The following is a 22255-nucleotide window of genomic DNA, read 5'->3' as shown; positions in this document are numbered from 1 at the left end:
TCCACTGCAGTTTTTCAGCCACATCTTTTCATTCAGCACTGTGGGCTGGAGACTCTGTAAAAGGAAGGAGAAGAAATGTAACTGCTTTATAAGGCAAGCCATGCCCTTTGCACTTTTTTTACATTCCTTTCTTTCTCACCTTTCCCAAATATGGTCTCCAAGCCCATGACTGTGTTCAGAGAAGCAGAAGGAGATCATGCTGCAATGGTTTGGGTCTGCCAGAAACAAGAGTGAAGAATAAGACCAATGAATGTCCACTGTTTAGTTCTGCTTGCCTCATCCAGCTTTGCAAATCACATAAGAGACGTAAAGAGACAGGAGAAAGTGTGACCTGCTCTGTTTCAATTAGGCAGGACTAGTTAAATCTTATTTCTTCTTTCCCTTTTAGTAAATATTTTTCTGACAGATCTTTATCTCTTAGTGAGGGCATTGAGGCTGGTAGTATTTTTTTGTGATTAAAATACAGATTCTGCAATTTGATTTTTACCTCATATTATTTTCTCCTGTACTATAACATGTTCAAGGACCTGACCCATTTCTAACCCATCAGCAGTTAGGTGGTAACCCTAAAGAGGGATTTCCACTTCTGCCAGGAATTGCATATGTGTTTTACTTGCTTCACATGAGTAGTGGGACTATTTATGACAGAAATTCTGAGCATGTATGCAAGCATTTCAGGATCAGGGTCACAGGCAGTGTATGGTAGAAGAGATCGTGCAGAACACAGCTTCCATTTCATTACACTCCTCAGCACTGTTAGGAATCAGCACGGAGAAGGTGTTTCCAAATGCCTTGAGGCAGCACTCAGATGCTGTGAAAATCCTCATTATGCTGAGAGACTTACCCCAGGGTTACACATGTACTGAGTTACATGAACTTGCTACATTGCTGCAGATCCGAAATGTGTTTGCTGTTTCCCTTTTTGTGGATGGCACTCTGAGGAGCTTACATTTGTGTATTGTATTCCATGTAAGCTGTAATGGCTTTCTTCCATGCCTGTAAGGATTTCCACAGAATTCCATGTATAGCATTTAAAACCTGTGTTAATGATGACTATAAAATTGTTTGTCTTCATGGAATTAAGACATATCCGCAATCCATTTGCCAGCTCAAATAAGCTGAGGCAATAAAGCAAATTCTGCTCACATTACTTGTCATAGTGGGTAATAGATCTGTGATGTGTCTCAATCATAAACCACATAATGCATTGGATGGCCATAAAACACTGCTGCTGCCTGAGAAATGCAAAACCAGAAATCCAATTCCTTAAGGTCACTAAGGAGCCAGCTTCAAGCTTACCTGTTTTCATAACCTCTTGTGCAACTTTTCCACTTCTAGTGTAAGGAAAATCCAGTTCTGCTGTTAAATCTCCCACTAGATATGCTAGAACCACTCCCTCGAGTGCATCCTCACCGTTTGCCATTGCACAGCTCAGTTAAATTTAAAAAGAGCATTAGCAAAATCATGCCTGTTTTGTATAGAATTATAATGATCACAGTATGTGTCACTAGAGAGACCATCAGAAAGTACATGACTGCACATAGCTGCACTGCTCTGCAAGCAGATTTCTCTTAGACCTTAAGTGCATTTCCTAGCTGTTCTCTTCAGATTGCTTATTTGTCAGCAATAAGCAGTTATTTCTAGGCATTCTTCTTTTATTTCCCCCTCTTTCAATGCCTGAACACAGGAATAAGGGTGGGGATTTTTCCTCCAATTTTACCTTTTGGCTGACATTCTTCTATCCTGGCATTAAAAAAGCTTCCCAGGGTGTAGCTCAGCCTATAAAGTGTTGTATGTAGTGCTCACAGTGTTTAGAGAATGTTACATGCATCAGTAATTTAGTATTGGAAAAGAAATAATCCTGAGCGGGTTCCAAGAGCATTCAGCGAGTTGTGTGTGTTATGAGCATGTTTGTGCTTGGGGTTTGCCTATGTGAGTTTAGTTTTCACAACCAGAAACTGGTGCTCAATTACCATAGAAACAGCAATTTTCAGACATACACTAAAATCCTTTTGGTATGTGATATTACAGCAATTTGCATCAGTGTTCAGTTACATTTTCTTCTTCCTTCCTGAAGAATTTCTAAAGCAAATAAATACATCTTAGAGCAAATCTTTACCATCAGTGAAGCCATTAAAAAAAGGAGGCAGATTGCTTGAAGCACGATGTGTCGTGCAGTAATTGCCAAAGGGCTAATCATATTAACAGAGAAAACACTGGTGCCAGTTTTACTTTAACTAGTTAAATTTTATTGAGTGCTACTGTCCCTAGCTGAGGCCCATAACTTTGTAGGATTACAAAACCATCCACAGTTTGAAACTGGTTTTATAGTTCATCCTTAGGGGTGAACAGCTGGCAAAAAAATCATTAAGCAACGCTTAAAATGCAAAATGTGGAAAAAAGTCATAAATAGAAAACATATTTGGGTATCTTAAAGCTGTAGTAATGACCTCACTGGGTTCTTCAAAATGCAAAATAATCTGGATCCGAGAGGCCACCCTGAGTGATATCAGAGTCAGTGGGATAATCTCCAGGCTCTGTGAAGTCCCACTGGGAATGTCATCTTTCTTGTCTACAGTGTTCCAGAGCCAATGATAAATCAGGTTAGAGAGGTGGGGCCAAGTGTATCTCAAAAAATAGGAATTCTCAGTGCTTTTCCTGTGCCTTGGAACAAAGCTATTCATGACACGCAGTTGGCTGCAACCTGGATAAGCAAAGTGTGAGAAAACAGTTTGGAATCTCAGCATTAAGGGTCGTCAGACAAAAACCTTCCAAGGTCCCTTCCAACCCAAAACCTTTGTCACAGCATCATGTCCCCAGTACATAGCTTTCTGAACCACAGCTTGTTTGGGTTTGCATTTCCCACCTTCCTAATTAGGCAGGGTTCCAAATTGGTGAGTAATGGTTCTTTACAAGGTGTCGAAATGATTGCAGCAGAAAATGTTTGGGGTCCTGTCACTTCTAATTAAAAAAACCCAACCTATAATTGTTTTCTTGTTGAAGTAGCCTGACTTGCCAAGTCAGCATAATCTGTTTGAATGATGTTAAGGAGCTACAAAGGAGGAAAAGCAGAGACAGGCTCTCTGGTGCGAGCAATTACAAACTGGTTCCACTAGGGTATCTTGGCAGTTTTCAGATGTCAGGATGCATCTAAAAATGCCTTGGAGCAATCTAAATCAAATTAAAGTCATTTTAACTTTGACTGCAAGTGACCTCATGGGGAGTTTAATCCATGTTAGCATTCCCAGCTGTGGCTAACTCTGAAATTTCTTGTGTATCCCTAAGCAGACAGCTCTCTCTGTGTGAGGCACTGGAATTCTGTGGTTCAGCAGTCTGTGGTAACCAACAGGTGAAGAGGAAGTCCGGTAGTTTGGAAACCATAGGAGTTACACAGGAGTTAAACCTCCAGCAACTCTGTGTTAAGTGACATGAGTCTCCACTGACAGTATAGTACTCATTATCGTGAGTTAGATCCAGCCTTGGATGCTTCAATATTTTTACCTCCAGATTTTACTCAGGGAACTCTCTTTCTGGGTATTAGTTGGCACACTGAAAACAGTAGACCTGGATCAAGGCTCCAGATCAAAGCCTGATCAGCACAACACCTTCCACACAAGAGTTAATACAGGCACAGTATAGGTCATAGAATATGGAAGATAACCAAGTTTCCTGTTTCATGCTACCAAGCAGATCCAAGTTCCTGTATCTGTGGAATTAAGGCCTGCAACCATTTGTTTGGTGTATTTGAAATGAGCCATCTAAGAACAGAACAGGAGATTTGATATTTATTGTTAATCTTTGAGGAAGGTCTGCTCTAACCAGGAGATTAGTCTGCTTTACTGTAAGCCAAGACCTTGACATGAGTGTCTTCTTCAGTACAGTTAGAACTAGACAAGGGGAAAAAGAGGAGGTGCTTGCAACCAAGACCATCTGGAAGAGAACTCTTAGGTTTTCTGGCTCCAGGTTTCTGCCATAATAGGCAATTGCATTTTTGAGTCACATTTAGGCTGTTGCCAAGTAAATCCTTTATCAGTGGCAGCCTGTGTATTAAGCAAACACGGGCTCTCTACTTTTCAGGTAGCAGCTTGTGTGGTTCACCTGTACATAGACTAAGGTTGCTATGGATGAGTTTAGGTAACCAAATAATTTGAAAATCTCATTGTAATCAATGCATTCTACTAGTCAAATAAAAATACATTCTGGGGTGAGTATGCAAATAATCAAAATTTAAGGTTGCCATTGTGTATCTCAGCCATAGGTCACCTACAGAGTTCCCTCTTTGGTTGTTCTAAACTCAGTATTTTGCTTCTGTGTGAAACAGATGTCCTTTTTTATCATCAATGCTGGGCTATCACACTGGGGTTTTGCTTCTGATAAGTATTTCTATTAACAAAACTCCAGGGAGAGGCATGCAAACAGAAGGTGAAGCACAGCTAAATGCTGGGCTGCTGGCTTTTATGGTCTTATCACTATCTGAAAATTTACTTATGGACCCACACCTGTGGGTGAGAGAAGAAAGAAACATCACTTGACATTATTTGTGGTAAAAAAATGGGGAGGGTGTGTTCTTGCTTTTCTTCTTAACAAACAAAAAGCTGAAAATACACTGCACTATAACCTGCAAATTCTGAGGGCATAGAGGATCCAAAATGTATTAAAGAAGAATATATATTTTTTTTAATGCCATGGAGATTATGCTCATGCTTGACCCATGAGCTGAAGGCATAGAGCTTTGGCAATATTATGAGTGTCTACAAATACATTAATAATTGATATATGCTGGATGTTGGATGTTAGGAGGAATTTCTTCCCAGAGAGAGTGATTGGCATTGGAATGGGCTGCCCAGGGAGGTGGTAGAGTCACCATCCCTGGAGGTGCTGAAGAAAAGCCTGGATGAGGCACTCTGTGCCATGGTCTAGTTGACTGGATAGGGCTGGGTGCTAGGTTGGACTGGATGATCTTGGTGGTCTCTTCCAACCTGATTGATTCTGTGGTTTTGCTTAGAGACAATATTGGAAGGAATTTGCTGTAACACTGAAAAAGGTCTTCTTGCATCTATAGATCTCTTCTCCCAAAACCAAGAGAAATACAGCTTCAGTGGACTTCTGCATACAGCTTTATATACATTCCTTCTTGGTTCCTGTTATTTCACACAGTTCTGCTGCACAAAATCAAACACATGTTTTTAACTTATGGCAGTTGCACTAGTGGATGTTTAGACTATACACATTGTTAGTGTATCCCAAATTCCAAGGTTTTGTGGTAGCAAGAATTATTGATCATATCATGTGAATGAATGAACCTGTGGAATAAAGGGAAAAAAAACCAACAGAAACAGTTGGGGTTTTATCTATAGGTTGTATATATGTGGTTTAAAATGTATATACATACAGATTGACCTACCAGCAGCTACATATTATTTATTTGGCAAATACACACAGTTAAAACCCATTTCCAGGGAAGAAACATAACCTGTAAATCAACTCAAGATTCTGTAGGTTGATACCGAACCTGCTGACTCTCAGCTGAGGAAATTACGGTTTCTTGGGGCATTTTCCTCTCTTGCATGTGGTGATAGTTTCTATTTCACAGCATTTCTAAGGCCTAGCACTGGGGAAAAAGGGAAAACAAAAGCAGTAACATTGCCCTTAAGCCATGGTGATTGTTTTAACAGCTGCAGAATCATGAGGCTCCAGTGGCTTGTGCCATTCAAAGGCTTCATCCACAGCTCACCAGAGAGGACCATTTCCACGGGCTGCAGTGTGTTCCACCTCAGGGTTTTTCTGGACAAGCTGAGTTCAGATAAGTTCCTCCTATCTGTAGGCACTGTGAAATAGTGTGTCTCTAATGACACACTGCAAAGTAAATGATTTTTTTCTGAGGCTGTGTTTGGGAAGTTCCCCACACATGTCAATGTGCCTGCATCTGCTGACAAGAATACCTCACACAAACCCTACGAGGAGAGGCTGAGGGAACTGGGGTTGTTTAGCCTGGAGAAGAGGAAGCTCAGGGGGGACCTCATTGCTGTCTACAACTACCTGAAGGGAGGTTGTGGCTATGTAGGGGTTGGTCTCTTCTCCCAGGCAACCAGCAACAGAACAAGGGGACACAGTCTCAAGTTGTGCCAGGGGAAGTATAGGCTGGATATTAGGAGGAAGTTCTTGCCAGAGAGAGTGATTGGCATTGGAATGGGCTGCCCAGGGAGGTGGTGGAGTCAGTGTCCCTGGAGATGTTGAAGCAAAGCCTGGCTGAGGCACTTGGTGCCATGGTCTAGTTGACTGGATAGGGCTGGGTGCTAGGTTGGACTGGATGATCTTGGAGGTCTCTTCCAACTTGGTTGATTCTATGATTCTACCTGCACAAAATATCATCTCCTCTGCAGCCTGTGCACCAGCTCGGGCACTTCTTGTGAACGCTAAGGAACCTGCAAAGAACTAGAAGATGCCTGTTCCATCTGGTGAGCTCTGCTAAAAGAAAAGGAAGGCTTTGCTCTATAGAGCACACACAGGCATTCCACAAAATGTGCTTTTTGTGCACAGGGATAGGTATCTGCTTCACTGTGCAACGTGCAACACCACAAAACTCATTAGGTAGCATAAAAGTATTACTGTTCAGTGCAAAAAAGATTTGTCCCTGGTGGAGCTAAGCTTAATGATACTGTCAGTAGTACAGAGCTGGCAGTGAAGTATCTGCTTGTGTAATTCATCCCAAACGGGAAGGCGAGGAGACAGGAGGTTTTCGTTTCAATTACTCCCTATCTGCGGTGGAGGAAATGCTAACCCACCTGGGAGAGCAACTTGGTTTTATTGCAGGGCTGTGTCTGTCTAAAGTCCTCTCACAGGAGCTGGCCAATGTATAAATGAGGCTTGTCCAATGTTGCTTGCTTGGAAAGAGGATGAAGGAATGAGCAATTAATGAGACTAGATAAGAACTGATCTATGCTGAGGTTAGAGGGTAAGATAATAGCCCACGGTGATGAATCCCAAGTTTGTTTTTATAGTAAAGGAAATCTTTCTTTCACTGATCTTCCTGAAATAGGATTTAAGTGTCCCCTTTCCCCACAGTTGCTGGTGGAGATGTTTCAAAAGGCTTGTGTGTAATTGAAAAGACAGCCTGATGCGAGCCATTAAACATGCCTGACAGGAATTTGGAGAGGGGGTGGCACTGTTTGTGGAGGGGGGAACCAGTGGGGCTCCATCCATGAGCCTGGGACGGTGCTGGGGTTGTAATTAATCCAGGCAGTGATACGTGTGATATTACCAAAGCAGGGGGCTCAGAAAATTCTTAATTTATTATGCTTTCAGCTGGGGAAGTAGATGGTATGTTTTCATCAGTCCTGGCAATCAGCCAAGCTCAGCTGAAATCCTGTTTAAGGTTTGGAGCTGTTCTGACTTTCCAAATGCTCACAGATTCCCAGAGGAAGCCACAGAAACCCCCTACCTGCAGAACTTAAGCTCATTGTTATTACTTACACCGTAATAGTACCCTGAGGCTCTAATTTGCATGACATACTCTTATACAGCATTTCAGCTGGAACTTATTGCACTCTGTAGAATCCAAGAGGTCACATTTTATGCTTTTTAATTACTAATTGAACTTAATCAGCAATTTTTGATTGTCCTAGTGTTCAGAACACACTGCTGTCTACAGATTTAACATCTCTGTTTGGTGCAATGTTAGACTGAACTTCATTCAGGCCAGCTTCTGCACTATGATTACACATGTGCATTCTTTTTCCTCCTTACCTTTTGGTTCCTAAGCAACACTTCTTTTCTGCCAAATCAGTTATCCCTTTACCTGACGCTCTGTGCCTCAAACTACATTTTCATATTCATAACAAACAGCATTTATTTTGAAATATATTCTCTTCACACATAGAGATTTTACCAAACTTTCATCAAGTGCTGTTTTATTTAATTATCCAAAAGAGATTTAGAGAATGCTTCACCTTAAAAGTCTTGTGGGTTGTTGTGGTGGTTTGGGTCTTCCCCACACACTTTGGAAATCGCCCAGACTAGACTCAGCCAGCTCTGGAAATTGAATGAAGCTTATTATTTACAACTTAGCACAATATGCAGGCAGACATCTACAGTATATACAGTTATAGACAGAAATAGACAAGGTAAAAGGTAATACAGAAACACAACAGCCCTCCCAGAAACCTGAGTCCCCAGGAGGGGCTCCCAACTGCCCTTCCACCTTCTCCCACCCCTCTACCTTATCCCACACATTGCCTTGTGCCCCAAGGAAGAATGGAGGGTCAGCCACGGAGGTTAGGAAGCAAGTGGATTAATCAGAGAGACAAAGGGTGAGGTTAGAGAGAAAAATGCAGCCTAGAGCTCAGGCTATGCCCAAACTGCTTTATTTCACAGTATCACAGTATTATCAGGGTTGGAAGACACCTCATAGATCATCGAGTCCAACCCTTTACCACAGTGCCCAAGGCTAGACCATGGCACCAAGTGCCACGTCCAACCTTGCCTTGAACAGCCCCAGGGACGGCGACTCCACCACCTCCCCGGGCAGCCCATTCCAGTGTCCAATGACTCTCTCAGTGAAGAACTTTCTCCTCACCTCCAGCCTAAATCTCCCCTGGCACAGCTTGAGGCTGTGTCCTCTCGTTCTGGTGCTGGCCACCTGAGAGAAGAGAGCAACCTCCTCCTGGCCACAACCACCCCCCAGGTAGTTGTAGACAGCAATAAGGTCTCCCCTGAGCCTCCTCTTCTCCAAGCTAAACAATCCCAGCTCCCTCGGCCTCTCCTCATAGGGCTGTGCTCAAGGCCTCTCCCCAGCCTCGTTGCCCTTCTCTGGACAGACTCAAGCATCTCAATGTCCCTCCTAAACTGGGGGGCCCAGAACTGAACACAGTATTCAAGGTGTGGTCTAACCAGTGCAGAGTACAGGGGCAGAATGACCTCCCTGCTCCTGCTGACCACACCATTCCTGATGCAGGCCAGGATGCCACTGGCTCTCTTGGCCACCTGGGCACACTGCTGGCTCATGTTCAGGCGGGTATCAATCAGTACCCCCAGATCCCTCTCTGTTTGGCTGCTCTCCAGCCACTCCGACCCCAGCCTGTATCTCTGCATGGGGTTGTTGTGGCCAAAGTGCAGCACCCTGCACTTGGAGCTATTGAATGCCATCCCATTGGACTCTGCCTATCTGTCCAGGCAGAACTCTTGTTCTTATACAGCTCAGCAAGCCTATGAGCGAAGGAGACATCACCATTGTTTCCCTTTCATGGCCTATGATGTAATCCTTCTTACCTAACATTCTAGTTAGCTTTGAACTAGCACAATTGGGTTTTCCTCTTCTGTCATGTTCTGTCTTTTAAGGTGTGTTTTGGTTACACCTTTTAAGGTGTAAGCAGAGAGTTTATGAACAGGTAAGGAATACAAGTAGTTTCTTCATGGACAGAACAGTATCAAATTCAGATTAGAAACAGAAGTAATAGTGATTAACAAGTGGAATAGTGACTCAGCAAGCCTATTATGGATACTCCATGATTATAACTTTCAAACTAAGTCTGGATTAATTTCTAAAACCTTTGCTTACAGGATGAGGGAGCTGCAGAAGAGAAGGCTCAGGAGAGACTTAAGAGCAGCCTTGCCTACCAGTACTTGAAGGTAGCCTACTAGAAGGCTGCAGAGAGACTACTTACAAAGGCCTATAGGGACAGGACAAGGGGCAATAGTTTGAAATTAGACAAGAGAAGAGAAGGTTTACACTGGATGTTTGGAACAAGTTCTGCACCATGAGGGTGGTGGAACACTGGAAAAGGTTGTCCAGGGAGATAGCTGAGTTCCTTTAGATCTTCAACATCAGGCTGGGCAAGGCTCTGATCTACCTGATCTAGTGGAGGATGTCCCTGCTGACTGCAAGGGAGTTGGAGTGCATGACCTTTGGAGGTCCCTTCCAACTTTGGGTTAGAACCATTCTATAATTCTGTGTTCATAAGAGCATAAATTCAGGGAATATATAACAAGAGGCAATGTGTCCTGAACACGGCTGGGTTTAATTTTTTTTATTAATTCACTTTATAACAACTTAATTAGTATATAGAACAATTTCTGGGTGAGCAGAAACTAAATAGACTTGAACAACTTCTCAGCAGTTTTCTCTTAAAGTCTGGAAGAATATCATGGCTATTCATGAAGTCCCAGATCTTGCAGGAAAGAGGTATACTGAACTGTCACTCTTTCTATCTTGCAATACAAGCAGAAAGGATGCAGAGCAATCCAGCAGGTAGGGGGTTAAAAACGACTAGAAGACAGAATTTCTTGCAGCATGTTAGCCAAACTGTGACACTCACACCAAATGTATGATCAAGAATATGATCAGGTTGGATATAAAACTGTATCATTTCCATTTCAGTTAGTGATTGTGACACAGCTTCTAGCTCAGGAAATCCCCAAACTGCTGGTTGCTGGAAGGAGCTCAGTTCTTAGACAAGAGGCATTTGTTGCTAGCTCTAGATAGACAAGGAACACACCAGCTCAGGCTTTATTGCATTTTCCAGTGCCCACAGCAGGAATGTCACTGGCGTTTCTCTGATCTGACTCCTTAGCTCTGCTCTTGAGTTTAGTCCTATTGTTTGGGTTGTGAGCAGCTCCAGTTACTGAATACTTAGATGACTTTTATGATCTATTGCCTAACACTTTGCTACAGGAATTATATTCTGTCAGTTAATGATTCTGACCTAGAAACTAGCTGAACTAAGTGGTATAGTCAAAGCTGGAGTAGTGAGGTGCTGGGGTGGGTTTGGGTTGAGGTTGCTGGATTTTTTGGGGGATGGGAAAGACTTGGTGTTTGGGGGCTTTTGCTGTTGGGTTTTTCTTTCCTTTTTTATTTTTTAACTGAAAAAGCAAAAAGAGGAAGAAAGATTTCCTGTAAAACCTCTGATCTCTTTGTGTCTTCTTTATTGACTTTCCTCACCACATTTATAGTTACTAATAGTTTGATGAGTAATAGTGGTTTGGTGTTGAAATAAGCAAAGGTCTTAGAAAAGAACAGCATTGTCCTGGACAATACATCTGTCTTCATTTCATTCAGCAGCCTAATGTAGTCCCCTGCCAGCCCACTGAGAGACACCTCAGTGTGGCAAGGTGATTGTTCCACCTGCCCTTGAAGAGAAGGGATAAGACAGGGCAAGAAACGTGAGCATTTTGCCCAGCTCCATTGCACCATTTGCTATCAGCTCAGAGGAAAACAAAAAAATCTCACTGAGAAACATCTTGCTTTTAACTTTCTACCTTTGTGCACTGAACTGAGGCTCAAACTGCAGAAGAGATGGTTTTGTTACACACGTTGTTGCAGCCCATGATTGCTCCTGTGTGTTCAAAAGGTAACATTCTCCAGGGCTGCAAGACTTTAGTGAGTTAGAGTAGTACTGTCCTCCTAATCCATGTAAATCCTAACCTGAGACACTGCTGCTAAGTGCAAAAGATTGTGAGGGTTTTTTCCTCCACTTGCACCAAGTGTATTAGAAGAATTGAGAAGTGGATGAAAGGAAGCACTGAGTCCAGTATTGTTCATATGAGTAATACATCCTGGGAACAGGAGCCCAGTGACTGTTGTGTCACACTTTTTTAGCACACTGAGAATTTGTTGCTTAATCTTCCTTGTAGATAAAAGTTCATCTATCCCATTGTTAAGAAAACTCTTGTCTGTTATATGCTCATTCTATCAGAGCTATAGAAGCAGGTGTACCAATTTAACAGAAGAGATTATCTCAAACAGAACTTTTCAGAGATTCACATTGGAAGAAGCAAAGAACCCATCTGGTATTTCAGACTTGCCAGACCGAAAAAAGCCCATAAGCAAGAGGAAGTGTTTGATCAGTGTTATGGTATAGGAAGACAGGGGATTTCAGACTGGTGTGAAGAGTGATAGCTGTGAGAATGCAAGTCTAAAGAAAAGAAGAGTTATTATTGCTGTAAGCTTTTGGAAATGGTACACTTCAGATTCCATGCAGGTGTTACTGGTTGGCAGTATACTTTCTTGGCACACTGAATGTAAACACAGGCAACTGCTTCTGCTTTGGCCAGCTCTTCAGTATTTTCTGACACTGCATCTTCCAGTATTAGCCTAGAATTAATGCAAATCAACCCAATTCCTGTGTTTTATAGAACCTACATGGCATGAAATGAGGCTCAGCACAACTCTGATAGTTCCAGCTGGTTCTTTATAATGTCATTTTCCATGGGCAGAGAAACCATATATATATATATATATGCACACACATACGAAATTAATGAATTGGTAGACTTTAATAACAGTCTATTGAGTTCCCTGTGCTATTACACAAGACCTTCAGGACCTCCTAGGACATCTCTGCACCTATTGCCAGACCTTGTTAGGCACTAGATATGGCTCAGACATCTCTTATAATGACCGCTGCCTTTTTACATACCCACGCTTCCTCACTGACACTGAAATAAGTTTCTAACACCATAGTGTTTCAGTTCAGGCACAAGTTTTTCAATGCTCTCCAAATAAAACAGCCACACTGGGCAATTTGTCCTGCACTGGGGCTTTGGTTGGGTACAGCACTGTTATGTTCAATCAAATCTTTATTAGAAATGTTCTTGAGGATGGTGATGTAGGAAGAATGAGAGAGGCAAAGGCATAATAGGAATAAAACTTACACATCTCCATCTTTATCTCTACTTGTCTAATGGGCCATCTGGACCAGATGTGGAGGAATTTTCTATCTATAAATTTGTTTAGAAGCTTTACTTGAACATTAGCATTCAGCACAGCAATGCTGTTCAGTGGGTATATCACAGACTGTCAAGATGAAGCTGAAGAAGGAGAGGACTGCTCTATAAAACACAACACAGGGTGATATTGGCACTGTGCAAATAAAATGATTCAGTTGGCTTAGTGAGTATTGCTTTGCCTAGTATAAAACAGCAAGAGATGAAAGCACATGGCACCAGTGTGCACTTAGAACAGCAGAAATTGCAGTGAATTTGGGCTCATCACATTCCATGGCTATTCCTCACAGAGAAGGGGAAATTTCCAGAAGCTCTCAAGCCACTGTCTTCTGTAACAGGAGTTCCAACAGTTGCATAGCCTGAAAATTTTGTGGATTCCTAAGAGGTCAGCAATTGCTAAAACATTTTTGGGGCAAGATAAATCTATAAATATCAAAGTAGGTGTGGGTTGTGGCAGAATATTTGTCACCATTTTTAAATATATCTGAAAGGATGAAACTAATATTGACTCTATTTCCTAAAGAGCTAAGGACAAAGGGACTTCAAAAGAATTAAGAACTGACAGAACTGTAATATTAGACTGTGAAAAGGAGAAATGAAGACTGTGATAGACATAACTGTGCAATATCTTTCCCGTTGCCCTCCAGCTGTGTACAGAAAAGTCTATAGGAAGCACTTATGAATGTATGCAAACATAATTGTATGTGCTTGGTATAACCTCCCTTTTGGTCAGGCACAGCTGGTTGCACTATGAGACCTTCTGGAACTGCATGTAATTTGTTTTAATTGCCAATCATTATAAGGTATAATGAAAAATTATTACCAAATTAATCTCTGACATGACAATGTGTAAAGATCTACATATGTGACCCGAAGCTCCTAGTTGATGTAGTAGTGAGTCATCCAAAAGCCATTTCTAGCATTTAACAACTATCTGAGGCATCCTCAGCTTTACAAGCACTTCATTAGAATTCCTCCCTCTGAAAACCACCCACCATTCCAGGTTAAAAGCATCCCTTCCCTTTGAAGCTCTCATTAGAATGGGGCAGCTTTGTTGCAGCTGTGTGCCTCTAACCTTGACAGTAAATACTAGGATCACTTTTTGCCACCGTTTCACCCTTTGGCCGATCTGTATGATCAACTTTACTGTTGTCTAGGAGAAAGGACAAAAAAAAACCAAAACAACCAAAAAGTCCTGTTTTGTGGCTGCCAGGCAATTGGCAAAATCCCTGCAGCTGGCTGTGCTATTATCCCTCATAAACTAGAAAAGAATTTTTTTCTTTCCAAAGAGAGAGATTTCTCTTCCACTGTAAAACTTTAGTCACTCTGAAAAGACCTATCCTGCTTAAACAGTCTAGATTTATGTTGCTTTGTAAGGTCGTGCCTTGCCCCAGTTCTAATGCTCTGCCCTTTCTAACTGCGCTAAGTTTTGAACAAGACAAGTGACTGTGTGTGTAAAGATCTAGGAGTAAGTGACAGCTTTCTGGCAAGGAGACCATGTTGGAGATGATAGCCACTCTCTGGCAAAGAGGCTTTGAAGCCTTGCTGCTGGCTGTGGCAGCCTCTAAATGTGTGCTGTAACCTATTCAGAGTATTTAGCTCTTCAGAAACAAAGTAAAGCCAGAATAATGTCCGTGTCCTTACTCACTGACATCCAGACTGAGGAATTAAAAAGTAAAATTCAAAGGAGACTTTGTAACTGAGTTTAAGGGCAGCCTTAACTGAGAACTAGTGGTGGGAAACTGGAGGGTCCTCTGGGAAGGTGACCACCAGTTCTGCTAAAGCTGCACTGCTTCGGTCATTACTGACATGAGAGGTGTAGCTAAGGTCAAATCCTGAATTTCCAGGATGAGCTTACTGGCACCAGTTGAGTGACAGCACATTTACATCACTGCAGGCAGCTGAGATCAGAATCTGGACCTTTGCCTATAGACTACGGCAGGGAATTGAGGAAAATCTGTGTTAAATATAGAATGAGTTAAGAGCAAAGCTCTGGTTATGTCATCATCAAACAGGGAGTGAGCCGCGGGTGGAATCTGAATATTCACAAGTAGCACATCTGTAAGTTAATGACCAAGTCCACCAGTGAAGGCAAAGGGAATGATGTAAGTCCCATGACTCACCAGGTTTTCAGTCATGTTTCTAACCCACTGTTTCCAATGATGAGCGCCTGGCAAAAGCACAGCATCCACCTGGGAAGCAGAGTGCAGAGAAGTCCTCACCAGGAAGTACGCTGAGGACAGGGGTGTGCAAAAACCATCCAGGGTGAAAGGAAATGCCAAGTTGTTTCCTGCTCTTGGAAAGATGAAGACTATCAAGTGTGTGTGTAGGCCGGAGTCTGCTTTGCTCTTACTGTAGTAGTAGCTGGTAAGCTAAAAATAACAGTTCAAAAAGCTGTTCCTTAAGCAGATAAAGTTTTCTGGGCTTAGGCAGAAAGAGGGAGCACTGGAATGCAGGTCCTCAGCTGCAGTCTTCCTTCTTATTGATAGCTTTGACTTGAAGGTAAGGGAAAGCATGTAGTCTACAGCTAGTGAGAACTGCCTTTCTGAGACTGAATCAAGTGTTAGAAGAGCAGTTAGAACATTATCATTTATTTATGCCTAAAAACTGTCTTCCCAAGACCTCATGTGCCATTGTCATTCCTGCTTCTCTTGAATTCAGAGTGAGATTCCTTCTTGGTATGTATAATGACCTAAGGAATGAGATCCTGCATCCTCCCAGCCTTGCTGTGCTGCTCTCACAGGATCTCTGTGCCAGGGTCCTACACTGCAGGAGTGTCTCCTTGCTGGCAGGAGAGGCTAGTTTGGGCCAAAAATTAAAATATAATATATGTCATACTTTGGGGCATTTATATCTGCATCCTCCAAATCCATCTCATTTCAAAACAGTTTTTCTTCCTCCTCAAACCCACTTACATTCTTTGTTCCCTGAACCTGACCTGGTCCAGCAGCAAGCTGGTGGCATGGAGGGAACAGAAGTGTCTAAGTCAGAGACATCCCTCACAGTCACAACTCCCAGGGCCATTCTCAGAACCCAGGCATGGGACAGAAGAACCTTCAACCAGACCAGTCTGTTGCTGTCCATGCTGGTACTGGCTCTTTGCTCTCTGCTGTGATTGGCTTTGAAGTAACAATCTCCTTTAAATTTTCACTTAACTTCAGAAAGGTGTTCTTCTTGGACTGCTATTTGTGTCGAATAGAGAAGTCTCAGAAATGGAAAAGTGAGATGTCAGACTGATCTGGAATGAGAAGAAATGAACCAGTTTAAGAACCCCTAGCTTGACTAAAGGCAACTGCAGATGCTTTTCTAGCAGAAGTCATCCTCTGCACACATTTGAGTTAATTATATAGTCTCAATGTATGCAGAGACTAACAAGTACTTAACACATCTCATTTCCTAGTGGTATAATAAATGTCATTGTAACTACTGTATATTTGAGTCAATGTATTCACTGCACTCAAATTTAAATACCTCTGAAGGTTCTGGATTTCTTTTCCCTAAGGGAAAACCACTTCCTCCAACTTTCACAACTCTCCTGCTTCTTTCCCTGAGCAACCTGAATGGGTAGGAGAAACCACATTGGCAACTCTTAGCCTGAATGGGTTGGAGAAACCATGCTGGCAACTCCTGAGTGTCTACAAATATTTTTTTAAGTGGAATATTAATAGCACATTATCTTCCAAGCCTTTTTGCTTAAAGGACAGCAGAGCATTTGACTGACATTAGCTTCCTTTTGCTTTTACAAAAGTGAGTGGAAAAAAAGGGGGGGAGTTTCACTGGGCTCCTAAAGAAAGAATCTCAAGTTTAGAGATGTTTGATAGAGATTGCCCTCCAGTGTTGCCATCTGCAGCTAAGTGGTGACCTACAGGGGGACTAAAGGGGCACTGCCATGGGGCATATCAAAGGTGATGTTCTCCTGTTGCCCTCTCTAGGACAGCTAGCTATTGCATCTGCTTAATGGTGTGTATACATATATATTCTTTACTATTTGACCAAATTCAATTCCAAACTGTTTTCCAGGTGATTTCATAGTTCTGCTTACTGGGTTCATTGTTTATTGGGAATGACCCCCTTTTGATCTGATATTAAGTATGATACTCTAACACTTGTCTGGGTCCTGGGTGCTGTTACAGCATGTGGTCAAAGGACATCATATTTTGTTTGGCATTTTACAGTAGATGAGTTAAAGGCAAAATAGCACTGCTGATCCAATTTGTGTTTTACCATGTATGGGTTTGGGTTTATATAAACATTCTTTTGGTCTTGTAAACGTGGAGGAAAAGCAGGACTGAAAAATGTGAATAAGGAATTCTTTTAAAGGGAATGTCATTTTGGTATAAGAAAATGTTAAAGGCTCCTTCAGTTTAAGGTTTTGAGGGTTTTAGTGGTTTTCTTTTGAGGTAACAAGCTGTAAAGTTCCCCTAATTTCAGAACATGTTCTACCCCAGGAGTTAAACTTTGCAAGCTTTACAGTGCGGTTGTAATACTATCAATGTCACCTTCCAGCCTGGACAAGCCCTTAGGTAGCACATTAAAATCACTAAATCTGGTTTTACTTCTATCTTCTCCCTGCTGCAGCATTGCAAATTGCAGCACAATGCTTCATTATTTCTGAACAGCTCTTTTTCAGCTGAAATTTTATAGTGAGGCTATTTCTGTATTTCTTTGCACAAACTCACTTAGATCTGACCCAAATTAAAGTTCCATCAAGATGGGTTTTTAGTTTTGTGGTGGTGTTTCAGGGGGTATTGTTGGTTTTTTGGGCTTTTGTTTTGGTTGGTTTTTTTTTTGGGGGGGGGGAAGGGTGTCGAGAACAAGGACACTCAGTGCAATTAGAAAGTGACAAAGACATTTGGGCAGGCAAACCCCAGACACCTGCATTAGACAGTGTTACTGAAGGTAACTGAAGCATGCAAGCCAACGTGTGACAGGTAATACACACACTAAGGCTCTCAGTAAGGAAGCAGCTTCTAGGATCAGAACTATTAATTTAGTGCATGGAAACTTCTTCCAAGTCTCCGTTGGAAGGTATATCTGGGAGGAAAATTAGAACTCTGAGCACCACTAAACTGGTTCTGATGTGATAATGCTGATGTAGAGCACAGGCAATGGGAGCTGGAGGACGTGGATCCTTCTGTCATTGATCTGCTTGTGGAGCAATGGATCTGGATCCCTGCAGATCTGGATCCTTGCAGATCTGGATCCCTGAAGATATTCAAGGTCAGGGCTCTGAGCCACTCGATCTAGTTGGGGATGTCCCTGTTCAGTGCAGGGAGGTTGACCTACATGACCTTTAGAAGTCTCGTACAACCCAGTGCATTCTATGATTCCTCATCCAGAGCTTTTTACTAGAGCAGTTCCTGCAGCCGATCTGACTTCACAAGCTAACACTGCGCAAGAGGAGAGTTTAGCTCTAGGAGAAAAGAAGCCTCCCTTGCTCTCTGCACAAAATCTGCAGGATTTCCTCAGGTTAGGTGTGGAAGAGTTAATGTTTTATAAAACCTCCTTTGAGTAAAAGTTGTTCCTGCCATGATGACTCATGTTAGACAGGTCAGACCTGCACATTGACTCCAGTTGAGCCTAGTAGGCATTAATGTAGGTTTCTGCTTGCTTTAGTGTCTGTCAGAACCAGGGCAAAGTTGTGTTTTGCAACTGTAGCGCAGTCAGACTGCAACCCAAACTTTTGCCAGTGATGGTGCTTTGAAAAGGAGCATTCCTCGCCTTCGCCACAGCCTTACCAGAGCTGGAGGGTTCGGGCTGATGGAACTGGTTTGTGGCTGAAAACAAATCCGGTGCATTCATACCTTCCAGATGTTTGTGGCAATGCTAGAAACGATCTTTCGGGAGGGCGGGGGGTAAAACGACCACCTCTAGCTATGGGAAAGAGCCGTGGGACTTCTTGGAGGGAAGGGCTGCCCTTTGCAACGGGAGGGGGGAGATAACAGCAGGCACCGACCAGGGGCGGAGGGCTTCGCCTCCGAAACGCGGGAGGTAGCGGGGGGCTGCTGCCCGGGGGAGCAAGGAGAGGAAGTGTGGAGAGAGGAGACCGGGAGGAGGCCAGGAGAGGAAAGAAAAGTTGCCTAGGGCGCTGGCCTGGCAGGAGATGGGTTTCCGGGGGGGGCTTCACGGCCGCGGCTGTATCACGGGGCCGGGATCCCCCTGCCCTGCGGCTCCGGGAGCTGCCGGGGGGCCGGCGGGGAGGGAGAGGAGAGGAGAGGAGGGGCGGGAAGGAGAGGGAGCGGCCCGGCCCGGCAGCCCTGGAGGGGGCGGGCGGAGGGCGCCGGGCGGGCCGGTGTGCACGGAGCGGGAGGCGGCCCGTTCGGTCCCGGTCCGCTCCGGCCCGTCCCGCCATGGGCAGCGGCCCCGGGACGGGCAGGCAGCGGCGCCCCGGAGCGGGGCCGGAGGCGGGCCGAGGATGCTGTGAGCCCCGCCGGGGCCCTGCCCACCCGGCCAGTACCGGCACCGGCTGCAGCAGCAGTCCCGTGCGGGCCGGCGTCCGCCACCTCTCCCGCAGCAGCGGCTGAGGTTGCCGGAGCTGGGGGTGGCTGCTATGAGCCGGGCTCCTCCTCGCTCCCCCCCGCGGCGGGACCCCTGACGGCCCCTGCCCCCGCCTCAGAGGCTGTTTCGGTTTGTTTCGGGACTTTTTGTTTTCTTTTTCTTTCTCTTTTTCTCTTGGGTCTCGCTCTCGCCGCAGCCAAGGTGGATGGCCCGCGGTGGGCGCCGCTGGCCTCACCGCCTCTGCCGGGGGAATATGGTGGCGGCGGGGGTGCTGGCCGGGCTCTCGCTGCTCAGCCTCCTCACCTACGGCTACCTGGCCTGGGACAGTCTCGGGCTCGGCCCCGCGCAGACGGAGGCGACGAGCACCGGGCTGGGAGAGGAGCCGGGGGCCGGCGGCCTGAGCTCGCAGCCTCACATCATCTTCATCCTGGCTGACGATCAGGGATTCCGAGACGTAGGGTACCACGGATCGGAGATCAGGACACCCACTCTGGACAAGCTAGCTGCTGAAGGGGTTAAACTGGAGAACTACTATGTTCAGCCTATGTGCACACCATCCAGAAGCCAATTTATCACTGGAAAGTAAGTTTACTACTCCTTCATCATTCACCTCACTAGCTTAACCTCTGTCCCTGTCAAAAAGAGCAGGGGGACAAACTTGTCCAGGTCTACTTCAGGTTTATCCTGTGGGCACAGAGATGCCAGTCTGGTTCACTTTAAAACCAAGCGCAAAATGAATGAGTATGTTTGAAATAGTGAAACAAAACCTGCCGCTGGGCGAGCCAGGCAGGATTCAGCACCGCGGGCTGCCCTTGTAGCATGCCGGAGGAGCTGTACGTTTGCTGCATGACTAACATACGTGCTACTCGTCAAGTCCTGGTGCTCTTACTGGGGAGTGATCAGCTTTGGTTTTCCGTGCCATTGCAGACTGACTTCCAGGAGGGGATGGTGCAGGGGATCTGGAAGCGTTGCCTATGCTCATGGCAGTTTGCACGTTGCATCACGGGTCACACTGAGCCTGGACTTGATGCGGGTTCCCTCTGGGAGTTACACTGAGCTTATGAGATGACTGCCCAGTGTGTCACATGTGGGTGAGTGCAGGGAGTCCAGACTCTCTCAGGATCCTCTGACCTGCCATATAGCTGTTGTCACGATGCAGTTGCTGCTCTGCAGGCAATTAGAAACTTTTCTGTAAGCCCCTCAAGTATTTGCCTCACCGAAATGGTAAAGGCAGTGGGGTGGCTTTGCGTCCCTTGCCGTCTCTGGTAAATTGTGCTTTGTTATAGCCTGCTCAGTTTGAAAGATGCAGTGGCGTGGGGTACTGAGGGACATGATTTAGCACCAGGCTTGGTAGAGTTAGCTAATGATTGGAATCAATGATCTTAAAGGGCTTTTCCAAACAAAACGAGTCTGTGATTCTAATAACCAATTTTGCCCAATGTAAGGACCTTCTTACATGTGAAGGTTAATAAGGATTAAGGAGGGGATATGTATTTGAGCTGTAGGAATGGTTCCCAAGTAATTCCAAGCGTGGATACATTGACTTTGGAACAAACCCGCCTTGTTTCTGTTTAGCTTTACTCACTTTGACAGGAACAGGGCACTCTTAAAAGAGCAAAACAAAATGAGAGGGAAAAAGTTACTTAGTTTATTTTCTCCTTTCCTTAAGTATAAACAGGAACAAGGCAATGTTAATACTGCTGGTAAAAGAAACACATGTTTAAATAAAACAAGCAACTGGTCTGATGTCTTGCATCTCCATATGGTCAAGCTGGAGATAATTCCTGGGCTCAGTCTACTTCCCAGACTTAGTGAACTAGGGAGACATGCCTGGAGAGCTGACATATTATCTGGAGCAAGACCTCTCCACACAGGCTTTTAGTGTGGTGGGGTTTGTTTTTATTTTTCTGCTGTGTGGACTGTCGTAGAAGAGCAGTTATTTTGAGGCACCTACTTAGTCCTTCACAAGAACACAGTTGCCCTGCAGCAATTGAAGCTTACAAGGAAAAGGCATATCAGGCTAGAATTGAATAGCTCCTGGTTGTCTGTAAAGCACGCAGCAATTGGAAGCAAGGAGCTGGGCCAGCAACGTGCAGTCAGCCAGCTTTCTGAGGATGGTGGTTTGGGAAGCAGTGCTTTACAAAGGGAACGTCATGCAGCACAATAATGACTCACGCTGCAGCTGCAGGAATGGGACAACTGGGTTCCAGGGTAACCAGAGTGCTGCTTTGGCTCTTGGAGACTACTGAGCTTGTCTAACCCAGAAAAGGATAGAAGTGAGGAATAACAGTAACTCAGTTCAACCGTTTTAATTCTTCATTAAGTATGGAGCAGTTTGTGTGTAAATGCATGTTAACAGTGGGCATCTTCTGAGCCTTGTGCCTTTCATCCCCTCCCCAGGCGGAAATGGCTCTTCAAATCTGCCTACTTTGGGTTTGGAACCTTTTATAGGAAAAAGGAAATTTGCTTATGCTTCATTTTTTATTTTCCTAGTCTGCTGGTCTAAAACCCTTAGAACATTTGGGTTTTTTCACGTTGTTCTACTTCGCTGAAAAGGAGCAGCAGAGAGAAAGAACTGCCTCGCATGACTGAGAAATGAGGGAGGCGATGGTGAGGGGTTAATAGGCTTGGGCTGAGTATTAACAAGGCAGATCCTGAGGATTCTGGCTTGAGAGAAATGCTGGTGGTAACCACTTCTAGTGCTTTCTTAGCACCTTAATTAAAATGCCAGCCCTCAGAAACTTCTAATCCAGGAGAAATGCTGCTGTTTCTTGAATCCAAAATGTGTGTTAGTTCAAGGCTAAAAGCCTGCTCATCCAGTGAAGGATCTCCTGGACATACCACACTAAATGTGTTCCAAACATTTACCTGATTGATCTGTGAAAAACAGAGGGACTTGTGTAAACCAGGCTCATTAGGGAGCACTGACTCACCTTGCCAAGTTGAAGTTAGACTTCAAATGTTCCAAATTCTTCATAGGTCTCCAGACAGTCCCTCTAAGGCTTGTGCTAGTAAAGAGACCCTTCTTTTGGTAGCT

At 44.2% G+C, this 22255-nt stretch overlaps 1 protein-coding gene across 1 annotated transcript in view; it reads left to right on the top strand.

The window, feature by feature from the left end:
* Window positions 1-19423: 19423 nt before the first annotated feature.
* The window catches only part of ARSJ (arylsulfatase family member J), a 41936-nt gene continuing 39104 nt past the window's right edge, over window positions 19424-22255 (top strand). Inside the window, exon 1 of the mRNA XM_064149852.1 lies at window positions 19424-19800. Coding sequence (XP_064005922.1) covers window positions 19424-19800 — 377 coding nt within the window. The remainder of the gene's footprint in view (window positions 19801-22255) is intronic.

Source organism: Pogoniulus pusillus, chromosome 10 (assembly GCF_015220805.1).
Source record: "Pogoniulus pusillus isolate bPogPus1 chromosome 10, bPogPus1.pri, whole genome shotgun sequence".
NCBI classification, from domain to species: Eukaryota; Metazoa; Chordata; class Aves; order Piciformes; family Lybiidae; genus Pogoniulus; species Pogoniulus pusillus.
Note: the sequence above shows the minus strand (reverse complement) of the source record. Positions and strands in the feature narration are given on the sequence as shown.